The sequence below is a fragment of the Rhinolophus ferrumequinum genome, chromosome 15 (assembly GCF_004115265.2).
Source record: "Rhinolophus ferrumequinum isolate MPI-CBG mRhiFer1 chromosome 15, mRhiFer1_v1.p, whole genome shotgun sequence".
NCBI lineage: Eukaryota > Metazoa > Chordata > Mammalia > Chiroptera > Rhinolophidae > Rhinolophus > Rhinolophus ferrumequinum.
The window spans coordinates 36,154,716-36,175,721 of NC_046298.1; the positions used below are offsets into that span (position 1 = coordinate 36,154,716).

Genomic DNA, 21,006 nt, shown 5'->3' on the forward strand with positions numbered 1-21,006 from the left:
GAGGACAGGGGTGGTCCCTGCTCCCCCAACCTCTCTTGCTTACCTGGCTGAACCCCAAGGCTAGGATTTGGTGGGGTCTCCTGATTTTCTCTGGCCTTGGTGCCCTGGGGTAAAGGGCAATCCGAGAGTAAGTCTGGGGTAGCTGGGAGTGGTGGGTGGGCAGGCTTCACAGTGTGGACAGTTACCTGTCTGCCTGCATCAGCTGCAGCAAGGACAGGGAGCCACACAGGCTGTGTCCAGAGCCAGCCTGCAACTGGCTCAGGGATGCAGTGGGTGCCAAGTCACCGCCATGCACTAGTGCTGACATGTGGGCACGGCAGAGTTGTAACAGCTCCAGCACCTGGATGGGGGTCATGTGGGATGAGGTAGGGTGGAGTTGCTGGCCCCAATGGCCCCACCCCACTTGGGCCACTGCTCACCTCCTGGCACCATCCTGCTCTGCCCAGTCCCGAGGAGTGTGACCCTGCTGGTCGTGCAGACTCAGGTCACCCCTACCTGCAGAAGGTGCAGCATCACCAGGCTGCGGCCAGAGAGGGTGCCTGAGGGCACAGGTAAGCTGCGATCGAGGCAGAGGCTGCAGCAGAACAATGAGAACAGGAATGGATTAGAAAAGGACAGAACAGAGACAAGAGGTGGCAGGATAGGTGCAATGAGAGATGAAAGAAGTCAATGAACATGGTAGGTGGATATCAGGACAGGAGGGATCGCTTGGGGACCTGGTGGGGTCTTTGAGCGGATCCCTGTGAGCGTGGGAGGCACCAGGAGAATGGGAATAGTCATTGGAGGACAAGAGGGATCATTGGGGACAGGAGGGTCATTGGGGGCTGGCGTCATGGGGGATGGGATGGGGCCCTGGCTCTCCAGGGCTCACATTCAGGGCCCTGGGAGTGTGGCGGCACCACCACCTGTTCACTGGTTGGGGTTGGTGCCAAAGGCTAGCAGGAGCTGCGTGGCAGAGCTGTGGCCCAGCAGCATTGAGAGGAAGAGCCCCGTGTGCCCAGCAGAGTTCTTACCATTTTTACCTGGACAACTGAGGGCCAGCGAGGTTTAGGACTGTCCCTGCCCTTTACTCCAGGCAATATCTTTGCCATTTCCCAGCCCCCACAGTCCCTCCTTGACTGGGTGACTCTTGACCCCAGGTTCCATCCCTATGTCCTAAAACCACGCCCTCCAGCCTCTGGGGACTCTGCCTCAGAATCCATCTCAATGCCATACTCACCATTAAGTCCAGAGAGTTGGAACAAGGGGTGACATCTATCTGCCATGCTGACATCCATCCCCCTTCGCAGAGGTCTCAACATCACATGGTTACCCAGGGGCCAAGAGGAAGTGGACTTCATTGGAGATTTGGGCTTCCAAGAGCCTTGTGCACTGCCCAGGGCAGGCAGCCTCCACCCAGCTCGAATTCAGTGTGTGTACAGGTCCCATCCAATTCTTCAAGAAAAGCAAACTCTGGATTTTATCAGGAAATCTCTTGAGTTTATTTTTGAACACTGCATGTAAGAGCAGAATCCAGGTAGCAACCTCCTCTGCACCTCGGCTTCCACAGCCTTGCCAATTCTCTCTCTCCATCATCCTGCTCAGATCACCCCTCCCAAGCCCTCATCTCCGCACCCAACGTGCCCCAAGCTCTATTTCTTTGCACTTATCATCCCTGAGTTCCTCTTCCTCCAGGCCCTGTCCCATATCCTCAGGGAGAGCAAATGCATGGCATCCTTATCCTCGCACTCCTATGTTCTTGGTAGACATGGCTAATCAATCATGCACTTGGTCCAATCCAGCTTGGTCTCTCCCACAAAATCCCTCCAAATGAAGTCCCTTGGGAATCTCTGAATCTCACACTCACTGCATCTTATTTTACTCAGGAGCCCACCTCTCTTGCAATGACATTGGTTTTCTGCATTTGTTTTGAATAATCCCTGCAGAGGGATCTTCTTAAAACACAAATGGTTCTTGATATATATAATTATTACAATGATAAACATTTCATGTACAGATACTCTTACACAAGTTGTTCCAAAAACAGAAAAACAGAAAAAGAGGGGTGGACTCATTTTATGAAGCGAGCATGACCTTAATTCCAAAACCAGATGAGAGTTTCCAGAACCAGAAAATGAAATTATATCTCAATTCCATTTGTAATCATATATGAAAACCCCTAAATAAAATAAAAGGGGTAACTCAATCAATTTATTTTCAGAAAGCAAGGATGATTCCACAAAAGGAAATCTATCAGTGTAATAAAACACATTCATGGAGTAAAGGACAAACATCATGTTTAACTCAGTAGATACAGAAAAGGCAATTGATAAAATTCAATACTTACTAAGGAAAAAACACCTCAGAAAACTAAGACTAGATGGGAACTTCCTTAATTGATAAAAATTATAAACCAAAACCCAAAAGCAAGCATAATATTTAATGCAGAGACTAGACTTATTTCCTTAAATATCAAGAAGAAGGAAAGAGTTGCCCATTGGCAACAAGGTTTGGGAGTTCTGGCCAACACCTTATGACAAAAAAAGAAAGAAAGAAATTAGTTTCAAGATTGAAGGACTGAGACCAAACTGTCGCCATCTGCCGATAATAAACAATTACTACTATTAAGCAAGTTCAGAAAGTGGCTGAATACACAATCAATTTACAAAAATTAATGAAAAACGGAAATTGTAAATTGGGTAATATTAATTTCCTGCCTACAACTCCAATGGTTTTCTATCACACACAGAACAAAATTCATATTCATTTTGAGGCCCTTTCCGGTCTGAACCTGCTGCCTCTTTAGCTTTGGTCCTCTCCCTGAGTCCCTTTGTTCCCTGCTGCTACTTACACATACCCAGTTTGTTTTGACGTCAGGGCCTTTGCACTGGCTATTCCATCTTTCTGAAATGCTCTTCCCCAGCTTTTTGTATGATTGGCTCGAATACTGTGAGACTCAAGCATCACTCCACCCATAAGGCCGTCCTTTATAGTGTGTCTACCTCGTCCTCATCACTCTCTTAAATTCCCATAATAAATTTCATTCACAGTGACCCAGAAAGTCATGTTTACTCCTAAATCTCCATCACAGACAACAAAGCTTGGCACACAGTAGGTGCCTAGTACAACGTTTTTTACTGGCCAGCTGAAGTTGCAGCCTCCATACTGCCCCTCGATCCCCACAGGCAGTTTCAGCAGCCAAACCCTTACCTCTCCTCAGGAGGTGAATGAGGCCCCAGCCTGGGCCCCAGCAAAAGCCAGGCGATGAAGATGGCCCACCTGGGCTTCTGGATCCCCAACGAAGCCAAGCTCCACGGGGAGCTCAGGGAGGGCACCTGTGGCCTCCTTGTAAGGGTGAAACTTGGTAGATCAAGGTAATTAAAATTAGCCAGTTTACAGTTTAATATTCAGCTGTTTTCTCTTTGTTTCTCCCCTCACTGATTAACTAACTCCGTTTGTTCCCTTTCTCAAGGCTACCCATATCTTACTAATTAACATCCTAACCTGAAAAAAAGCGGCTTCTTTTATCTGCAGGCACCCAGGTATCGGGATTCATGATCTCACCTCCCCAGCAGTTCGTGATAATTTTCGGGCTGTGGACAGTAAGATTTAAGATAACACTGAGACAGACCTGAGGCCTCGGAAGAGGCCAGGGGAAGACTTCTCAACTATCAGCCATGAAGCCTGCTTTCCTTTGTTCTTTCCCATTTACCTGCCTGTAAAACCCCTTAACCATTTTGGCTCCGGGAAGGTGGTTCTTTAGACATGAGTCTGCCCTCTTCCCTAGCCGCCGACATCTAGAATAAACAATGGTTTTTCTCCTCACCAATTCTTATCACCCTAGTGTTTTGGACTCTTCAGGCAGCAAGCTGCACTGAACCTGAGTTCGGTAACATCCTGACTCAGTCAGCTCCTGGGCAGGGATCAGCTAGGGTGTCTCACGAGGGGAGGAGAAGGAGAAGGTCACAGCTGGCTGGGAGTCCTGGGGGCGGTCAGAAAGGGAAAGAGATTCAAGGGGGTGTCTGATTTGGAGGGAGGCTTCCGAATGAGAAAGGAGAGTAGGCTTTGAGAAAGAGCTACATACTGGATCAGGAGTCTAAGGGAGTCTGAGGGTGGGGCACCGTCTGGGGGAGGGGGTGTAAGGGTTACAGGGATAGGGTCTGGGCCCTGGAAAGGAGTGGGAGGGAGGCTGGCAAGAGGGTCTGAAGATTACCTATGGGCTGGAGGAAGACGGGCCTGAGGGTTAGAATCTGAGAGGTAGTGGGATTCTACCAGCTGTGGGAGGGAATCCAAGGGAGGACAGTCTAAGGCACGGTCTGTGGGCTCTGACAGGCTCTGAGGGTTGGGGGGCAGGCTGAGGTTTGGGGAAGCATCTCTGTGCTGGGGTGGGGTCCACGGGCCAGAGGAAAGGACTGAGGAAGGAAGGGGTCTGAGGACTGTATCTGTGCGCCTCGGGAAGGATCTACAGAATGGAGCCAGGCTCTGATAAAGGGGTGGGACTTGGGGCTGTAGGAAGGGTGGGGAGGAAGGGGGTGGTCCAAGGGCGGGATCTGCGGGCTGGGGGTGGGGTCTGGCGTAGAGCTTAGGATCCAGTGAGCTCTAAGAAGGTTCTGGGGCCCAGACCCCAGTCCTGGACGCTTGGCACCTACCGTTGGGCTCCGACGGTGACCCCCATATGATCGCCACGTTACCCTGGAGCATCGACTCTGGCGATGTGGGCGGGAATCCTAAGCGCAGGCGCATCAGTGGCCTCCAGGCACATTGGCTCTTGTGCAGTCGGCTCCCTCCCCTGACAAGCACCACTACCCCTACGGCCCTGAGATGACCGGAGAGAAGAGACAGTGATATCCGCCACAGAACTGTCAGCCGCGCCCTACGTGTGACCCGCTTCTTACCCCCTTTCCAGGACGTGTTTGAGGTGACCGGTCCTTCCTGATTCCCGGGCTGTATTCTTCGTGTGCGTCTCGCCCACTCCTACGGGCTGTTTCCTCTCTCAGTCCCTGCCTCAGCCTCTCCTCTTTGCCTCACACCTGGAGCTCCACAGTGCCCTGGACACCTCCTGGATAGCCCCTGGGACCCTTATACTCACCGGGTCCCACACTGGCCTCAGTATCTCCCCCAAAACTGCCTTTCCTCCAGGATTCCCATCCCAGGGTTGCCCCCACTGTGCCCTCTTCAAGCCAGAGCCCTGGGCCTTTCCCTGACCAGCTCCCTCCCATCCAGCCTATCAGCACCATGGCCGGCTCAGCCTCCTGGTTGTCCTTTCTGCCAGCCCCCTCCTTCCTTTCCCACCGCGTCTCCCTATGGGGATTTCCTACCCCAGCTTCCCCTGGGCTCCCAGCCTGTCTGCTTCCAGCAGTTGTCCACCCACCACATGGCAGCCAGGGGTATCTTCCTAAAGCAAAACCTGACTCTGTCCCTCCCTTGCTTGAAATCTTCCTGACTCCCCAGTGCCCTTTGGACGAGGCTCAAGCCTTGTAGTCTGGAATCTAAGACTGTGTCATCTGGCCCTGCCCATCCTCCATCTTTGTCTCCCCACTCCCCAATCTGTTTCACACTTCTGTTTATGCACATGTCCTTGCCTTTGAATGAATGCTTTTCTCAATATTCACTTGGTTATTCTTATGAATTTCCTGGGAAGCCCTCTTAATCACCAGGTACCTCCTCTGGTCTTGCCCAGCTTTCCTCAAAATCACCCTGATGCTCTGCCTCAGCTTCCCTCATTGCAGCCTGGACCACTCTGGGCTGTCACTGTCTAAAGATAGGTCCGTCTACCCCTAGTAGACTACGAACCCAGGAGGCCAGGCCTGCAGCCATCTTTGTTACTGTTGTGTCCCCAGCGTTGTTCAGCTCAGAGTCCAGCTCAGAAAGGGCCTCAGAAAATGTTACTGAATGAGAGTGGTTTGCCTCTTCCTTCTGTCCGTCCCTGCGTGTGTGACCTTAGCCCAGTGTAGAGAGCATATAAAATGTATTATATATGTTGGATTGAGGTTTGCAAAACAAGTTGTTTACTAGTAGGGACAGGACTATGGCCGCACATGTGTGAGACTGATTAGAATAAAGTAAAAAACATGTTTTTGTGTGAAACTGAGCCTAACAAAATTGAGTGATAAACACATTTATGAAACAACTTCTGGTCATCATCTAAGAGGTAAAAACTCCTGGCAAACAACTCTAGTTATCACCTAAGAGATAAACAACTCCTGGCAAACAACTTCTCGTTATCACCTAAGAGATAAACAACTCCTGGCAAACAACTTCTGGTTATCACCTAAGCAGTAAACAAGTCCAAGGAAAAGAGGACAAAAGCAGAGCTGCAGAACAATGCTGGGAGTGGTCTGACTGGGTGCTCGGCTAAGACCCTCCGCGAAGCTCCGGGTGAGACACTATCTGACAGAACCCTGTACGAGGTGCAAGCCCCGATACTCCGGGACTCTCCGAAGTTCTTCCTTGCAAGACCAGCTCACCTCAGACCCGTTGTGGGCCCAGTCGCCTCTCCCGGACCAGGGACCTTCACCACCTCAATTGACTCTGGGACTTGGTTCGTCATTAAATTCTATTCTATTCTGTATAACCTTCTGTGCTTACCAGAGCATTGGCCTCTGGAGGGACACTTGCTCCCTAATAAAGCTGTGTTACTCACTCTATCTGCACCTGTGTGCCAGGACTTTGTTCCCCACTTGCGTCAGAAGTACCACGCAGGGACGTAGGGACCTGTGGAGGGGTTAATGTCCCCTTCACTTTCAGGAATAGACTGAAATGTGATGACTGCCTTTACATGCGCTCATAACACCCAGCCTCCAGATTTCAGTGCCTCAGTGTCTGTTCATCTGGGCATCAACTGGAGTGAAGAAAGTTGCCACATCAGCCACTAACTGGCTGCGTAGAACTGACCCCAGGCCCCTCGCAGGATAGACTGCCTCAGCATTGGGGGGAGGCGTCATTAGTCTCTGGTCAGTGCCCTTGCTATGCTCTAGGGTTACCTAAAGGTCTCTCTTGAGCTGCAGAGTGCCCTAGCTGGCCTGGCTGAGGTGGAGATTAGCCGTTCCCCAAGGAGGTGGCCTCAGTGCAGGGCAGCAGCCTGGGCAGCAGCTCAGGACCTTTATTGACCACATAACCCCTGGGGGTGCTAATGGGGTACCCTCCGGCCCCACCCCAGCAGCCTCCGCCGAAGTTCTTGGCTGAGTAGCTCCCGTTCCCTGCGGGCACCCTGTAGCACACTCCGGTTCTCCTGGGCCCTCCGGATCAGGTAGGGGATCACCTCCTCCAGGGTGCCGTAGGGGATGGACTTATACACTGCGTAGCCGGCCTGCCCTGCAGGGAGAGTGTTGGCAGGATGTGGACTCATGTTTGGGGAGAGGCTCCCCCAGGCCCCATCTGGAACAGAGACTTCCAGTTCTGAAAACATGGAAGACTAGGTGAGTTGGACAAAATTTCCCACTGAAAAAAACTAAAAATTCTGGAGTAAACATTTGAAAAATTTTAAAGTTACTAAAATGCTAGCAAGAGAATATGGAATTTACTAATCCAAGAATTAAGAGAAAGTGAGAACCAGAGAGGGAAGGGATGTACGAGAAGCACTTCGGCCCTGAAAGCCAAATTGAGCTGCTATTTGATGATTTCACAGAGTTGAGGGGCTACAGAAATGGAGGCCCAAAACCTGACTAGGGTGACAGGTGTAAAGAAGAACTTCCCCACACTAAACTGGAACATAAAAATGAACACCCTCAGAGTAAGAGTTCATAAGAAACCACCCTTCCCACCTCCCCCACTCCCAGGAAATGGCCCTGACTATAAGTAGAGCAAAGAAGAAAACAGAGAAATCAATCTCTGAGAGGTGGCCATGCGTTAGTCTCCTCACATATTTGCAGCCCAGATTTATATCCCTGGGATGCCTCAGGCTGGGAATTTAAGGTATAATAGTTTTGTACGCTCTTAGCATCTAGCAGAAGAAAACAAATGCTCTGCTCTCAGGCCCTGGGGAGCAACATGGTAAAGGTAATGCACACAGGAAACAAGACACCATGATAAAGAGCCAGCAAAAACTACAGAGAGCAGGCACAGAGACACAGGTCTGCAAGGCCTTTAGACACTGGAACAACAGATTTATCTGGAAGGGTCTGGAGACTAAGCCATCCGCATGGCCAGGTGTTGGTTGAGAATGGGGGAAGGGATCCGGTTGAGGGGAACAAGACTTGGGGCTGGGTGGGGCATAGCAGTTGTGAAGGAGAATGGGTCATTCACATACCCAGTGCCAGGGAGACGTGGTCACTCATCCCCAGAAGTTGTCCAAAACAGACAGGCCCATCCGGAGGAATGCCCAGCTCCCACATCCTACAGAAAAGGCCACCTCATCCATCCAGACAGTGGCTGGATCCAGAGCTGAAAGCCATTAGGCACCCACATGGCTGTTCCAGTTGTTTAAATATTTCTAAACTTAATGATAAATAACAATTGCTCTGAGGCCCCTGAGAGCTCCCCAGTGAGCCCCAGCTCCTTCCCTGGAACACTCTGGCCTCCTCATGCCCTAGTAAATAAGGGGTGCTGCATTGTTCAATGGGGTCTACAGGACCTACAGGTCGAACAGGGATTAAATATTTTTCATATCTTCCCCAGAATCCCTTTGAACCTACTGTCCTCACACTGTTCCTCTTCTTATTCCACATCCACCACCCTCTGCCCATCCCTGGTATGTGAGCGGGGGAGACGAAGGGAGGGGCCCACCTCATACCGTTTGGTTGCCTGGTAAACAGATTCCTCATTGTGGGAAGCCACCATGAGGTGGCACATGGGACCACGCTGGGACACATGGGTCAGCATCAACTCCAGACAGCGGCTGTAACTGAAGAGAGATGCTCTGTTCAGCTATGGCACCTGGTGAGTGAGGCTCAGGCCCCAGGGACTCGGCATTTCTGTTCTTGGGAGGTGGGATGTTGAAGGGCAAGGACTGTGTAGTCAAGAAATACCTTCCTTTCACCTGGACCAGCTGCAAGGGACATCCCTGCTCCAAGCCTTTTTCCTCTCTTATAACAATGCGAGTTCACCTAACATGAGGTTGTGAGGATGGAATGAGAGGAGGGTGTATATAAAGCCTTTGGCACAAAGGCAGTCCCACAACAAAGGGCCACATCACACACACAAGATGATATTAACCCAAGGTCATTCACTGCCATATGGTCTACAGAACATGATTAGCAACAAGCCAAATGTCCATAAATAGGGGACTGGCTAGATGAACAATGGCACACAGAAGATAGTGGAGCGCTATGCAGCGGTAAAAAGAACAAAGACAGTCTGGGCACTGATACGGAAAGATGCAAAGACTGGCAAATGCTTTCTGAGCTTGCTGTAGGCCAGCTGCCGCCCGACGGCCTTCATGTGTTACGCTATTGCCCTCCAGATCTGTTCTCTGCTCTTTTTTGTCCCTAGAAGCTAACTTCTACATCCTGTATCACCGATGGAGTCCTAGGAAGGAGATCAGAAGGTGGAAGTAGAAAGAGCTCGGGTGTTTTGCCTCTTAGCCCCCTCCCTGGCCCACCCTGACTGTGCCATGTGTGGTCACACTTCCTCCAGCATGGCCCCTCTTCCTCACCTACAGCATAGAGGTCATAACAGTCTCAGGTTTTTGTGGGTTCCTGAGCGCGTCAGCATTCCCTGTGGGTTCCCTGAACCTTACCCATACTCCATAAATCCAGTTCCTTCACTAACTTTCCTTTAGTTAAACCCCTTTGCATGGAATCTGTTTCTTCTGCTACCCTGTCTGACACACATATATTCACTCATCTCATTCTCTAATCAACTCTATGAGGTATGTGTTCTGGTTATCCCCATTTTACAGAGGGGGAGATTGAAGCTGAAAGAGGTTAAGTCTCTAGTCCTCAGGTCACACAGCTAGAAGTGGCAAAGCTGGGATTTGAACCCAGGCTACCTGATGCTCCAGGGCCTAGGCTCATTATCACTGGACTATTCTTTAAGATGCATAATAGCTGAATGAAAAAGCAAGCAGTGTGTAGACATGATGCCTTTTGAACACACACACACACACACACACACACACACACAATCTTTGTGTTTGCCTGTGTATGCATAGAGGAACTTGGGAAACACATGTAAGAAACTAACAAAAGGGGCTACCTAAGTGCGCCAGGGGTACTCCATGATTAGATGGGGATTTGGGTCAAAATGAGATACATCAGTGTATTCATTTTCATCAAATTTTGATTTTTTTGAATGACGTGAATTTATTACTTATTTGAAATGTATATTAAAACATGAATGGTACTGGGCCAGAAAGGATGTGCAGAAATTGGAACTCTCATACAGTGCTGGTGGGACTGTAAAATGGTGCAGCCGCTGTGGAAAACCACCTGGCAGTGCCTCAAAAGGTGAAGCATGGAGTTACCGTGTGACAGCGATTCCACTCCCAGAGAATTGAACTTTCAGGAGAATTGAAAATGTGTGCTTATTCAAAAAGTGTACGGGAATGCTCACGGCAGCATTATTCACAACAGCCAAAAAGTAGAAACAATCCAAGTGTCCATCAACTGATGAGTGGATCAACAAATTGCGGTCCATCCATACGATGGAATGTTACTGAGCCATAAAAAGGAATGAAGCACAGATACATACTGTAACATGGTTGCACCCGGAAAGCATTATGCTGAGTGAAAGAAGCCAAATACAAAGGCCCCACATTGCATGATATCATTTGTATGAAATGTTCAGAATGGGAAAATCCACAGAGACCAAAAGATTAGTGGTTGCCAGGGGCTGAGGGGAGGAGGGAAGGAGGAGTGACTGCCAATGGGTTTCTTTTTGGCGAGATGAAAATTTCTGGAATTAGATAGTAGTGACGGTTGCACAACCTTGTGAATATACTAAAATCCACTGAATGGTACACTGACAAATTGTGAATTTTATGGTATGTGGGTTATATGGTGCTTGCCTGGAAGCCCTCACTGGCCTTGGATACAAGCCTAGGTTCCAACCATGGCTTGGCCACTTGCCCTGAGAGTTTGGGTAAGTCTCTGCAGCTCTACAAAGCTCTCCTTAACCCACTGTGAAATGGAGTCAGACTTTGTAAGCTCCCTGAGGACAGGACCTGTGGGCCACCTTGGTTGCTACTGTGACCAGAGCCCAAAACAGGTCCTGACCTAAATCAGACTCTCAGCAAGTATGTGTTGAAGAAATAAATTCCTTCTGCCCAGAGCCATGGAATGGGGATCCAAGGAACTCACCCACATCTTGCCCCCAGCACAGGGCGATTTGAGGTGGGTAAGAGAATGTGGGTTCTATAGCCAATCTGCCTAGGCTCAAATCTTGGCCCTGCCACTTATTAGCTATGTGACCTGGGGTAATGATTCCCCCTGTCAGAGACTCAGTTTCATCCTCTGTGAAATGGGGATGAGAATACTAGTACCTACTGTTCAGAGTTGTTTATTTAGTCATTCAGCAGCTCTGTACTGAATGAGTACCACCATGCAACAGGCACAATTTTAAGCACTGAAGGTTCAGCAGTGAACAAATCAGAAACCCCTGCCCTCCTGAGCCCACACTCTAGCGGGGGAGACAGACAATGAGCAATTTTATATGAAACTGTATAAAAACTCAGCTGCCATAAGTGTTAAAGAGAAAAATAAATCCAGGAAGAGAGTGGGTGAGGGGGTGTTCTACTTTTTTACAGGGAGGTCAGGGAAGACTCCCTGAGAAGATACTAATAACTAAAGACCTAAGGAGGTGAGGAATTGAGCCATGCAGCTGTCCGGAGGGAGAACGGTCTAGTCAGTGGGAACAGGAAGTGCAAAGGCCCTGGGGAGCATCAAGGACTATAGTGAGTGAGGGGAAGAGTGGAAGGAAAAATTGGAGAGGTGACGGTGATCAGATCACGTGGTGCTTTGTGAGCCACAGTAAGGACTGGGGGTTTAGTGAGGGTGCAATGGGAACCACGGAAGAAGTTTGAACGTGATTTGATGGGGTTTGAACGTGAAGTTTGAACGTGATTTGATGGGGAACGTGATTTGAAGGAGGGACGTGATTTGATGGGGTATAAACAAGCTCCTCTGGCTATACATGGAAAACACAGTGGCAAGTGGGGACAAAGAGAAAGCAGCGAGCTCAAGGAGAAGGTTGCTGTTAGGTGGGAAGTATCCTGGACCCGGGAGAGGGAGTAACGTGTAGACACACACAGGACGTTCAGCATCATGGGTAGTGAACTCTAGTTAAAGGTTAGATGCTATGATTTGTCTCAGAGGCTGGCCGGACTCAGTCCTACCTCCGACTGGTAGCCTCATAGTCAGGCTGCGTAGGATCTTCAGTCCCTTGGAGCTGGGCCACTTTTCTCTCCTTGTCCAGATACGCTCCTCGTACCAACTTTACTCCAAAGGCCAGGCCAGCCTTGTCTGCAGCCTCAGCGTCCCGCCTCAGCCGCTCATATGTGTCCTGGCAGAGCACACAGGCAGCTTCAGGTCAGGACGCTGGGACTCTAGCCGACAGCCCCCTGGAGCGCACCACACACCTTCAGATAGGCCTGGTAAGTGTTCCACACCCAGGGCCCGCCTTCCCTGGGGCTGTTACAGCGCATGGCCAGGGCAGCCACCAGTAGAGAGAGAGCAGGATTCAACGAGGTGTACTCAGCATCTACCAGGAGCCTCACTCGCTGGGCCCGGGCGTGCTGAGGGTGAGAGAGACAGTGGTCAGAGCCCCACGGGTGCGCAGCAGGTGCAGTGGGGCCAGGTCACAGCAGAAGGCGTTACCTGTACCACTCGGTGCAAGCGGCTCAGAGAGGCCTGGAGATGCTGGTTTTGCTCAGTGCTGAGGCAGGAGACATGGAGGTCCTGGGGGAGGGCAGCAGGGGAGGCAAGAACAGCTCAGGACTTCCTTTCAGGGCCTACATCTCCTCTCCCCCACCACCAGGAAGGAGAAAAAGTTTAGAAATTGTCAGAAATCTGAAAAGTTGTTATATCACATATATACTGTTTATGGAGGGATAATACAGTGCTTAGAGCCCAGAATCTGGGTTTAAATCCTGGTTCTGCCACTTACTGTGTGGTCTTGAGCAACTCATATAAACTCTCTGGGACTCAGTTTCCTCCTCTGTAAAATGGAGATGATAATAGATAATAATACCTCAGGGGGTTCTTGTGTGAATAAAAATGGGTTAATATGTGAAATGTGCCTGGACATAATAAGGACAGGACAGTGCCCGCACATAATAAGCACTCAGTACATGTTGTCATTATTATAATAATAGGTGACTACATACACTATTTCATTTATTTAATTTCCACAGTGATCCTAGTAGACAGGTGTTATTCCAAACTTCATTTTCCAGTGAGGAAACCGAAGCTCAGAGAGAGACGTGACTTGGAATTGATCTATAGAAAGTGCCTAGAGAAGTGCTTAGCTCATAGTAAGTGCCTTAAGCGTTTCCTCTTATTAGTCTCTTAGGTCCTCAATTTCTTCATTAAATGCCAAAGGTCTCATTGCAGCCCACAAAGGGTCCACCCAGTCTGGCCCCTCTGCTGTCACCTCCTTCCACTCTGTCTTGCTCTCTGCCCTCCAACTACACTGGCCTCCCTGCCATTGAACAGGCCAGACACCTTCCCACCTCAGAGCCTTTGCTCAGGCTGTTCCTTCTGCCTGGAACACTCTTTCTCCAGAGGTCCACTTACCTCTCCTCCAGGTCTTTGTTCCAACAACTGCTTCTCAATGAGGTTTGTCCCTGGTTTAAATTTGCAACTCCCTATCTGGGGCTTTCCTTTCCCCTTCCTTAGCCTTATTTTCCCCTACAATGCTTATTTATACTTGTTACATATTGGCTTTCGTTTTAATTATGAAGTGTTTCTTGCCCTTCCTGAGTAGCAAGTGAGTTCCTTGAGGGCAGGGAGTTTGTCTTGGTCATATTGGCTCCTCCACGCCTAGCATAGCCATCTGGGACATGGCAGATAGCCAATAAACATTTAGGCAATTAATACATTTGTAACATGGAAATCATAATTGTCTGTAACTCACACTCTTGTTATGGGGATTCAGAGAATGAATGTGAGCTGCTGGTGACTCAAGGAGTCCAGTTGTGTTCAAATAACTTCTTTTGGGAAGTTAAAGAAAAAGGAACCGGTGGGATTTAGCTTCTATTCTACCCTGTTCTATTCTAACAGGGTCAATATGGGTGACGCAGGACTGGGTCTGCTAATAGAACTCTCCCTGGGGTCAGGTTGATCTGACCATGGCACCCACCCTCCTGGGGGAGAAAACTCTCTCCAGGAGGAGGGAAGAGCTGTTTCCTCGAACACATAACAGTAGTCCCCCTATACTGAGGGGGATACATTCCAAAACTTGCAGTGAATGCCTGAAACCACAGATAATACCAAACCCTATATACTCGTATACTATGTTTTTCTTCCTATGCATTCATACATTTTCACTTAGAGGAAGCACTTTATGGCTTCTCTTTGGCACATCTGAATTGCCAGCATCACTTCTCTTGTGCTCTGGGGCCATTCTTAAGTAAAATAAGGGTGACTTGAACACAAGCACCGTGATACTGCAACAGTCGATTTGATAACTAAGACGGCTACTAAGTGACTAATGGGTGGGTAGCAAATACAGTGTGGACACGCTGGACAAAGGGATGAATCACGTCCCAGCGGATCAGAGCGAGACGACATGGGATTCATCATGTTACTCAGAATGGTACAAAATTTAAAACTTATGAATTGTTTATTTCTGGAATGTTCCATTTAATATTTTCAGTCCACAGTTGACTACAGGTAACTGAAACTAAAACTGCAGATGAAAGGGGACTACTGTATGAAGCACTTAGGACAGTGAGTGGTATGTTGTGAGTGATAAGTTCTCCACTGTTAATTTATTGTTTAAAAATCACTTGCTTCATTCATTCACTCATTCATTCATTTAGCATATATCGTATCTTGTTTGGGTGCTAAGGGCTGGGGATATGGCAATAAACAGGAATAATGGTGCCATAGAACCAGAGAATGTGGACAGCAAGGATGGGTGGGGGCTCAGACCTGAGATGGGAGGTGGTAGGGCTGCCTCTGAGATGGAGACAGGAAGAAGGAGAAAGTCTGAAGAGACTCTGAGGCCAGTGTGGGACCCAGCAGCTGTGAGGGGTCTGGGGGATGCCCAGGGTGCTCAGGGCTTGAGGGCTTGAGACAGAAACATGGGCATCATTAGTGCTGGCTGGGGAAACTGAGGCTGTAGGCATATGAGAAGGCCTCTTTGAGGGGACTAAAGAATGAAGGAGGAAGGAGACGGGACTCCATTTTTAAGAGACAGGCAGAGAGATTTTTTCCAGTCAAGGTGGTAGAGTAGGTAAACACGGCACTTACCTCCTCTCAGGACCACATCAATTACAACTAAACCACAGAACAACCATTATTGAGAATCGCCCGAAGTCTAGCTGAACCAAAGCCCTACAACCACAGACATATAGAAGAAGTTACCTAGAGAGTGATAGGAGGGGCAGAGACGCGGAACAGACTGGTTCCACACCTGTGTGTGACCATTAAATATCAGGAGGGATATCTCGGCTGCAGAGGTCCCCCACAGAGGAGCAAAGGGTCCTGGCCCCACACCAGGATCCCCAGACCAGGGTTCCAGTGCCTGAGAGAGAAGTCCCCATAACTTCTGGCTGTGAAAACCAGTGAAGATTGTGGCTGAGTGTGATAGAGGGCAGCTGGGGTCCTAGGCGCTCTTCTTAAGGGGCCGGTGTGCAGACTTACTCACTGACTGATTTACTCACACTGAGCTCCAGCAGTGGGGTGGTGGATAGAGGGGCACCAGAGATATACGAAGGGGAACTGAGTTGTCTGGTTTCAGGATGAGGGTGGGAAGGGCAGCTTTCTCCAGGACAGAGAGGAGCTGGTGGAAGCCATTGTTTCTTTGTTGAGCCCTCCCCCTCCCTGCATGCAGACGCAGACGCCATATCTGAGACTCTGTCGAACTGGCTATCAGCTTTCATCTGCTCCACTCTAGTTATTCCCTGAGGCCCTGCCCCACCTAACTTTTGGGCACACCCAAATCGCTTCCAGTGGCTTTTGCATATAAACAGCCTGCCTTGGCTCATGCTTTGGACTTTCCTAAAATCTCTCAAAGGTTCATAAAAACCCAAGAAAGCAGCATCTGGGTTCAGCCTGTCTGGTCTTTCTGGCTGAGCAGCCCTAGACGCAGCATTAATTATAGCTGGCCTTGGTTTTTAAGACTTGGCTTCTCGAGGTACCTCCAAGCACAGCATGGGTGGTGGATTGCTTTGTGGCTCATGCCAGTGGCCCCAGGCAAGGCACAGACTGTGGCTGAAGTTGGCCTGCATTGGTCCCCTCCCAAGAGGCCCCAGGGCTGGCAGGTCCAGTGGCCAGCTTCTAGCCACCTCCAGGGACGATACACCCAAAGGGCAGATTGGAGCCTTGCTTAAGTGAACACTGCTCTGCACCCCAGCTTCTCCACTGTAGTCACAGTCAGTCCTCACAACAAATCAGCCTGAGGGTTGATCCCTCCCATTGACGTGCAAGCAGCAACCAAGGCTCAACTACAACAGAAGGGTACATACAACCCACACAAGAGACACACTTGAAGCACCCAGCTCTGGTGACCAAGTAGACTGCACCACTGGGTCCCACAGGACACCTACTACATAAGGCCACTCTACTAAGACAGGGAGGTTAGCAGCCCTACCTAATACATAGAAACAAACACAGGGAGCCAGCCAAAATGGGGATACAAAGAAGCATGTTCTAAATAAAAAACAGAACAAAGTTCTAGAAAAAGAACTAAACAAAATGTAGACAAGCAATCTATGAGATGCAGAATTCCAAACACTGGTTAGAAAGATGCTCAATAATCTCAGGGAGAACTTCAACAAAGAGGTAGGAAACAAAAATGGACATAGAAAACAAAAAAGAACCAGTCAGAAATAAATACAATAACTGAAATGAAGAATACATTAAAGGGAATCAACAGTAGATTAGATGAAGCAGAGGATCGAATCAGTGATTTAGAAGATAAGGTAGCAGAAAACACCCAAATAGAACAACAAAAACACCCTATTACTTTAAATGTAAATGGATTAAATGCTCCAGTCAAAAGATAGCGTGGTTAAATGGATAAGAAAACAAGACCCTTACAAATGCTGCCTATGAGAGACTCACTTCAGATCAAAAGACGCACACAGACAGAAAGTAAAGGGATGGAAAAAGATATTTCATGAAAATAGAAACAACAACAAAAAAGCTGTGTCAGTATTGCTGGCCTAGCAATATTTATACCAGACGAAATAGTTTTGTTAAAACTATTTTGTTAAAACAAATGCTATAATAAAAGACAAAGAAGGACCCAGTAGTCTCACTTCTAGATATTTATCTGAAGAAACCCGAAATGCTACTTCGAGGGGACATGTACATCCATATGTGCATTACAGCGTTATTTACAATGGAGGCAGCCTGGGTGTCTTTCAATGGAAGAATGGACAAAGAGTAGGTGGTACATACTTGCATATACAGTGGAATATTGCTCAGCCATGGAAGAGAAGGGGTTCTCACCATCTGCAGTGGCATGGATTGACCTGAAGGATATTGTGTGTTGGGTGGAGTGTGTCAGACAGAGAAAGACAGATGCAATGTGATTTTGCTTATATGTGGAATCTAAAGAACAAACAAACAAAACAGAAACAAACTGATAGATACAGAGAACATTTTGATGATTGCCAGATGGGCGGGGGTTGCGAATGGGTGAAAAAGCGGAAGGGATTAAGAAGTACAAATTGGTAGTTACAAAATAGTCATGGGGATGTAAAATAAAACATAGGGAATATAGTCACTAATATGGTAATAACTGTATAGTGCCAGGAGGGTACTAGACTAGTCAGGAGCTCACTTCTTAGTTATAGAAATGTCTAACCACTATGCTATACACCTGAAATTAATATAAAATAATATTGAATGTCAACTGTAATTGAAAAATTAAAAAACGAGGAAAAAGGTGAAGAGGAATAAGAGGTGTAAAACAAGTAAGTCTTGGGGATGTAATGTATAGCATAAGGAATACAGTCAATAATATTGTGATAGCATGGTATGGTATCAAATGGTTGCTGGGTTTATTACAGTTTCTGGTGATCACTTCTTTAGGCAGGTAAATGTTGAATAACTATGATGTACACCTGAAACTAACATAACATTGTACATTAGCTATATTTCAATAAAAAATCTTAAAATAAAACGAAAGAAAGAAACAGGCAGAGAAAAACCTAACAAAGACTGAGAATGAACCATCAGCGATTTTAAAAAGAAAACCAGGTGTGATAGCATTGGGGAAGCCAAGGGAAGTGAGTGACCCAAGAAGGAGGAAGGTCCCTCTGTTCATTGCAAAGTTGGATGCCAGTCTGGTAGGGCCTTTAAGCCTTAAAAGCACCCTGGGAAGTAGTTGGTAGCACTGTCTTCACATGGGTGAGCTAAAACTAAAGAGATGAAACTTATTACATTCCAAAGTTAGTTCTCTGAAACACTAAGTCCTGTTTCTATGTGTTTCGTGACATATTTTAAGAAGTACAAGTTAAATACAATCAAGATTAAAAAAAGAAACATCAGCATGCCCCTGATGCATTGTCTGGGGGGGGTGGAGACTTGGAGGCCACCCGGGTGTCCATCCCAGGAGAGGTAAACCACACAGCTAGAAGCAGCAATTGCAAGCAATGTATTAGATGTTCACAAAGAGACTTGGATAGACTTTAAAATCCAAGTGCTCAGTGGAAAAAGTATGAAACAGAATGAAATAGATAACATAACACTATTTGCATACATCTTAAAACATAACACCCAAATTGAAGGAGAAGGACATGAGGGAATTTCTGCGGTGATGGAAATGTTCTATAACTTGATAGAGATTTGAATCGCTCAGGTGTTTGTTTGCATTTGTGAAAGTTCATCAAATGGTACATTTACAATTTGTGCATTTCATTGTATGGAAAATTTACCTGAAAAGAAATAAAATACTGTAAATAATTATCAAACTCTAATTAATTAGTGATATGCATTCTGAAGCATTTGAGGGGGAAGTGTACTGATGTTTGCAACTTACTTTGAAATGCATTGAAAAATAAGATGGATTGATGGATGGACAGAGCAATGGATAGAAGGACAGATTATGATCTAAAGCAAGTATAGTTATGTTAACAGTGGCAGGTATATGGGTGTTCACTATAAAATTCTTTCAACTTCTTTGTATATTTGAAAATTTTCGTAATGAAATGTTGGAAAAAATATGCCCCTAAACAGTATATACTTGGAAAACCAAAATCATAAATCATAATAACAAAGAGATATACATTATACAAGATGGAGAGTGGGTGCCAATGGCAGGCAGGGTAGAACTAGGACATGGAAATAAAAAGGAATGAAAGAATGCTTGGATGGATGGATGGATGGATGGATGGATGGATGGATGATTAAACCAGACCTCATTGATCTAATCATAATTTCCAGCCATCCAGCACACACTGGCATAGCTGAGTTGCTTGATAAAATATTGATATACTTTCTTCTGGTTGATAAAGATCTTCTGTCTCTCACTACTACTCAGAGCTCCCGGCCCCTGGGCCCCTCCCCTAGAACCCCCAGATGACCCATATTCCATCCATTCCAACCATGCTCCAGGGCCATAAGCACATTTATTCTGATTGATCTGAACCTGGAAAGTAGTGGTAGTTACGTCTGAATATCCCACTGGCAGGTACCTGCTACACCCCAGTCCAGGGACTCTGCTTATCCGAGATTCCCCACCAGTCATTCACATCTCCCCCAGCTTGAGATCCTTACCCGCCCAGAATCCATGGCTTCTGCCAGCCTCTCAGAGCACAGCTCCAAGGAAGCCCCTGGCCTTCTGATCCACGAAGTTAGCTCCTTCTGGAATGGGGTGGCGGGTGGAGTGGTGAGGGGGCCGGGTAGGCAGCCACCCCCTCCCCCCACATCGGGCCCATCGCTTACACAGAGCCGAGTGCTGGTCAGCGCCGTCACCTTCAACTGCATGAGGATGTTCCCAGTTGGGCCAGGGTTCTCCGGAAGGCCTCGTGACAGGTCCACACACCGCAGCATAGCATTGAGGTTCCCCTCATACCAGGCCTCACTGCTCAGCCAGAGGGTATCAGGTACTGGAGCCCGTTAACCCCTTTCCGCCATCCTCCCAGCTTCCTAGGGCTCTGGCCCCCTTCTCATCCAGTCTTAAATTTTTTTTTAACATAACCTCCCATGACAAGCCAGGGACTAGGCACATGTGGACTGTGATGACCCCATGAGGGGACTGTGCTTACTCACCCAGTCTTGACAGCTGAGTCTGGCTCCTCCTCAGTGGGCACTGCCAGCAGGGGCCGGAGGCCTAGGGTCTGGAGCTGTTGGACACAGCCCCTCACCTCTTCTGACGTCTCACCAGCCACAAACTGCCCATAGATGGATGCTCGAAGAAGTGCGCCTGAGAGTCGGGAGCCCAGGAGTCGCTGAGACCAGGCCTGGAGCTGGCGGGACAGGGAGGGAGGGCTCAAAGCTGGCCTCTGTGGAACAATTAGACCAGTCCCCAGGATCACTGCTCACCGCCAGGCCGTGGGTGACCAGCGGGGGCCAGGCGCACAGCCGTAGCACCAGCAAAGCCCGCATCAGTTCTCCTGTGCCCTTGAGGTGGAAGGCCCCACCGTCAAAGCTCAGGGCCTGCCAGGCCCCAGTGGAGGGGCCGGCCTGGGAACAGAGCACTTGACAGGTCCGGAGCATCATGAACCCTCAGCACTACTACACCACGTAAAGGGGCTTTGGAGGCAGCAGGGCTACCAGTGCCCCTTGCCCGGCCAAAAGAAGTGATTCATTAACCAGGCAGTAGCCAGGGAAAGGCAAATCTTTAGGATCACTGGCTCCTTGGGGGGCAGTTAATTATTAACTGATGAGGACAGAGTTCAGAATAACGGGGACAAGAAAGGAACCCCGAATAACAGTCCCAACAACCCTCAGCATAACAGCTCACAATTATTAGGTG

The 21,006-nt window shown here is 48.3% G+C and overlaps 1 protein-coding gene across 2 annotated transcripts; it reads right to left on the minus strand.

Annotated features, from left to right (window-relative positions):
- Positions 1 to 7,063: 7,063 nt before the first annotated feature.
- PRODH2 (proline dehydrogenase 2) lies at positions 7,064 to 20,813 on the minus strand. 2 transcript variants are annotated; one of them, XM_033128481.1, is made up of 10 exons: positions 20,574 to 20,813; positions 20,301 to 20,497; positions 19,974 to 20,112; positions 19,806 to 19,892; positions 12,732 to 12,812; positions 12,494 to 12,649; positions 12,251 to 12,417; positions 8,711 to 8,821; positions 8,228 to 8,313; positions 7,064 to 7,293 (listed from the first exon to the last, which is right to left on the minus strand). In XM_033128481.1, exons 1-10 carry the CDS (start codon positions 20,748 to 20,750, stop codon positions 7,109 to 7,111), a joined length of 1,386 nt encoding a protein of 461 aa, XP_032984372.1. In that variant the 5' UTR covers positions 20,751 to 20,813; the 3' UTR covers positions 7,064 to 7,108. The 2 variants fall into 2 exon arrangements, with proteins under 2 accessions (XP_032984372.1, XP_032984374.1); XM_033128483.1 differs by lacking the exon at positions 7,064 to 7,293 and having other exon boundaries at positions 8,258 to 8,361.
- Positions 20,814 to 21,006: the final 193 nt, after the last annotated feature.

What these genes read in the sequence shown, in the direction of transcription:
- PRODH2 (XM_033128481.1), bottom strand. Translation starts at nt 20,750, where the DNA reads ATGATGCTCCGGACCTGTCAAGTGCTCTGTTCCCAGGCCGGCCCCTCC. An exon ending in TGGTCACCCACGGCCTGGCG is followed by an intron (nt 20,498 to 20,573) that starts GTGAGCAGTGAT and finishes CTGTCCCGCCAG; the next exon opens with CTCCAGGCCTGGTCTCAGCG. An exon ending in GCTTGCACCGAGTGGTACAG is followed by an intron (nt 12,650 to 12,731) that starts GTAACGCCTTCT and finishes TCTCACCCTCAG; the next exon opens with CACGCCCGGGCCCAGCGAGT.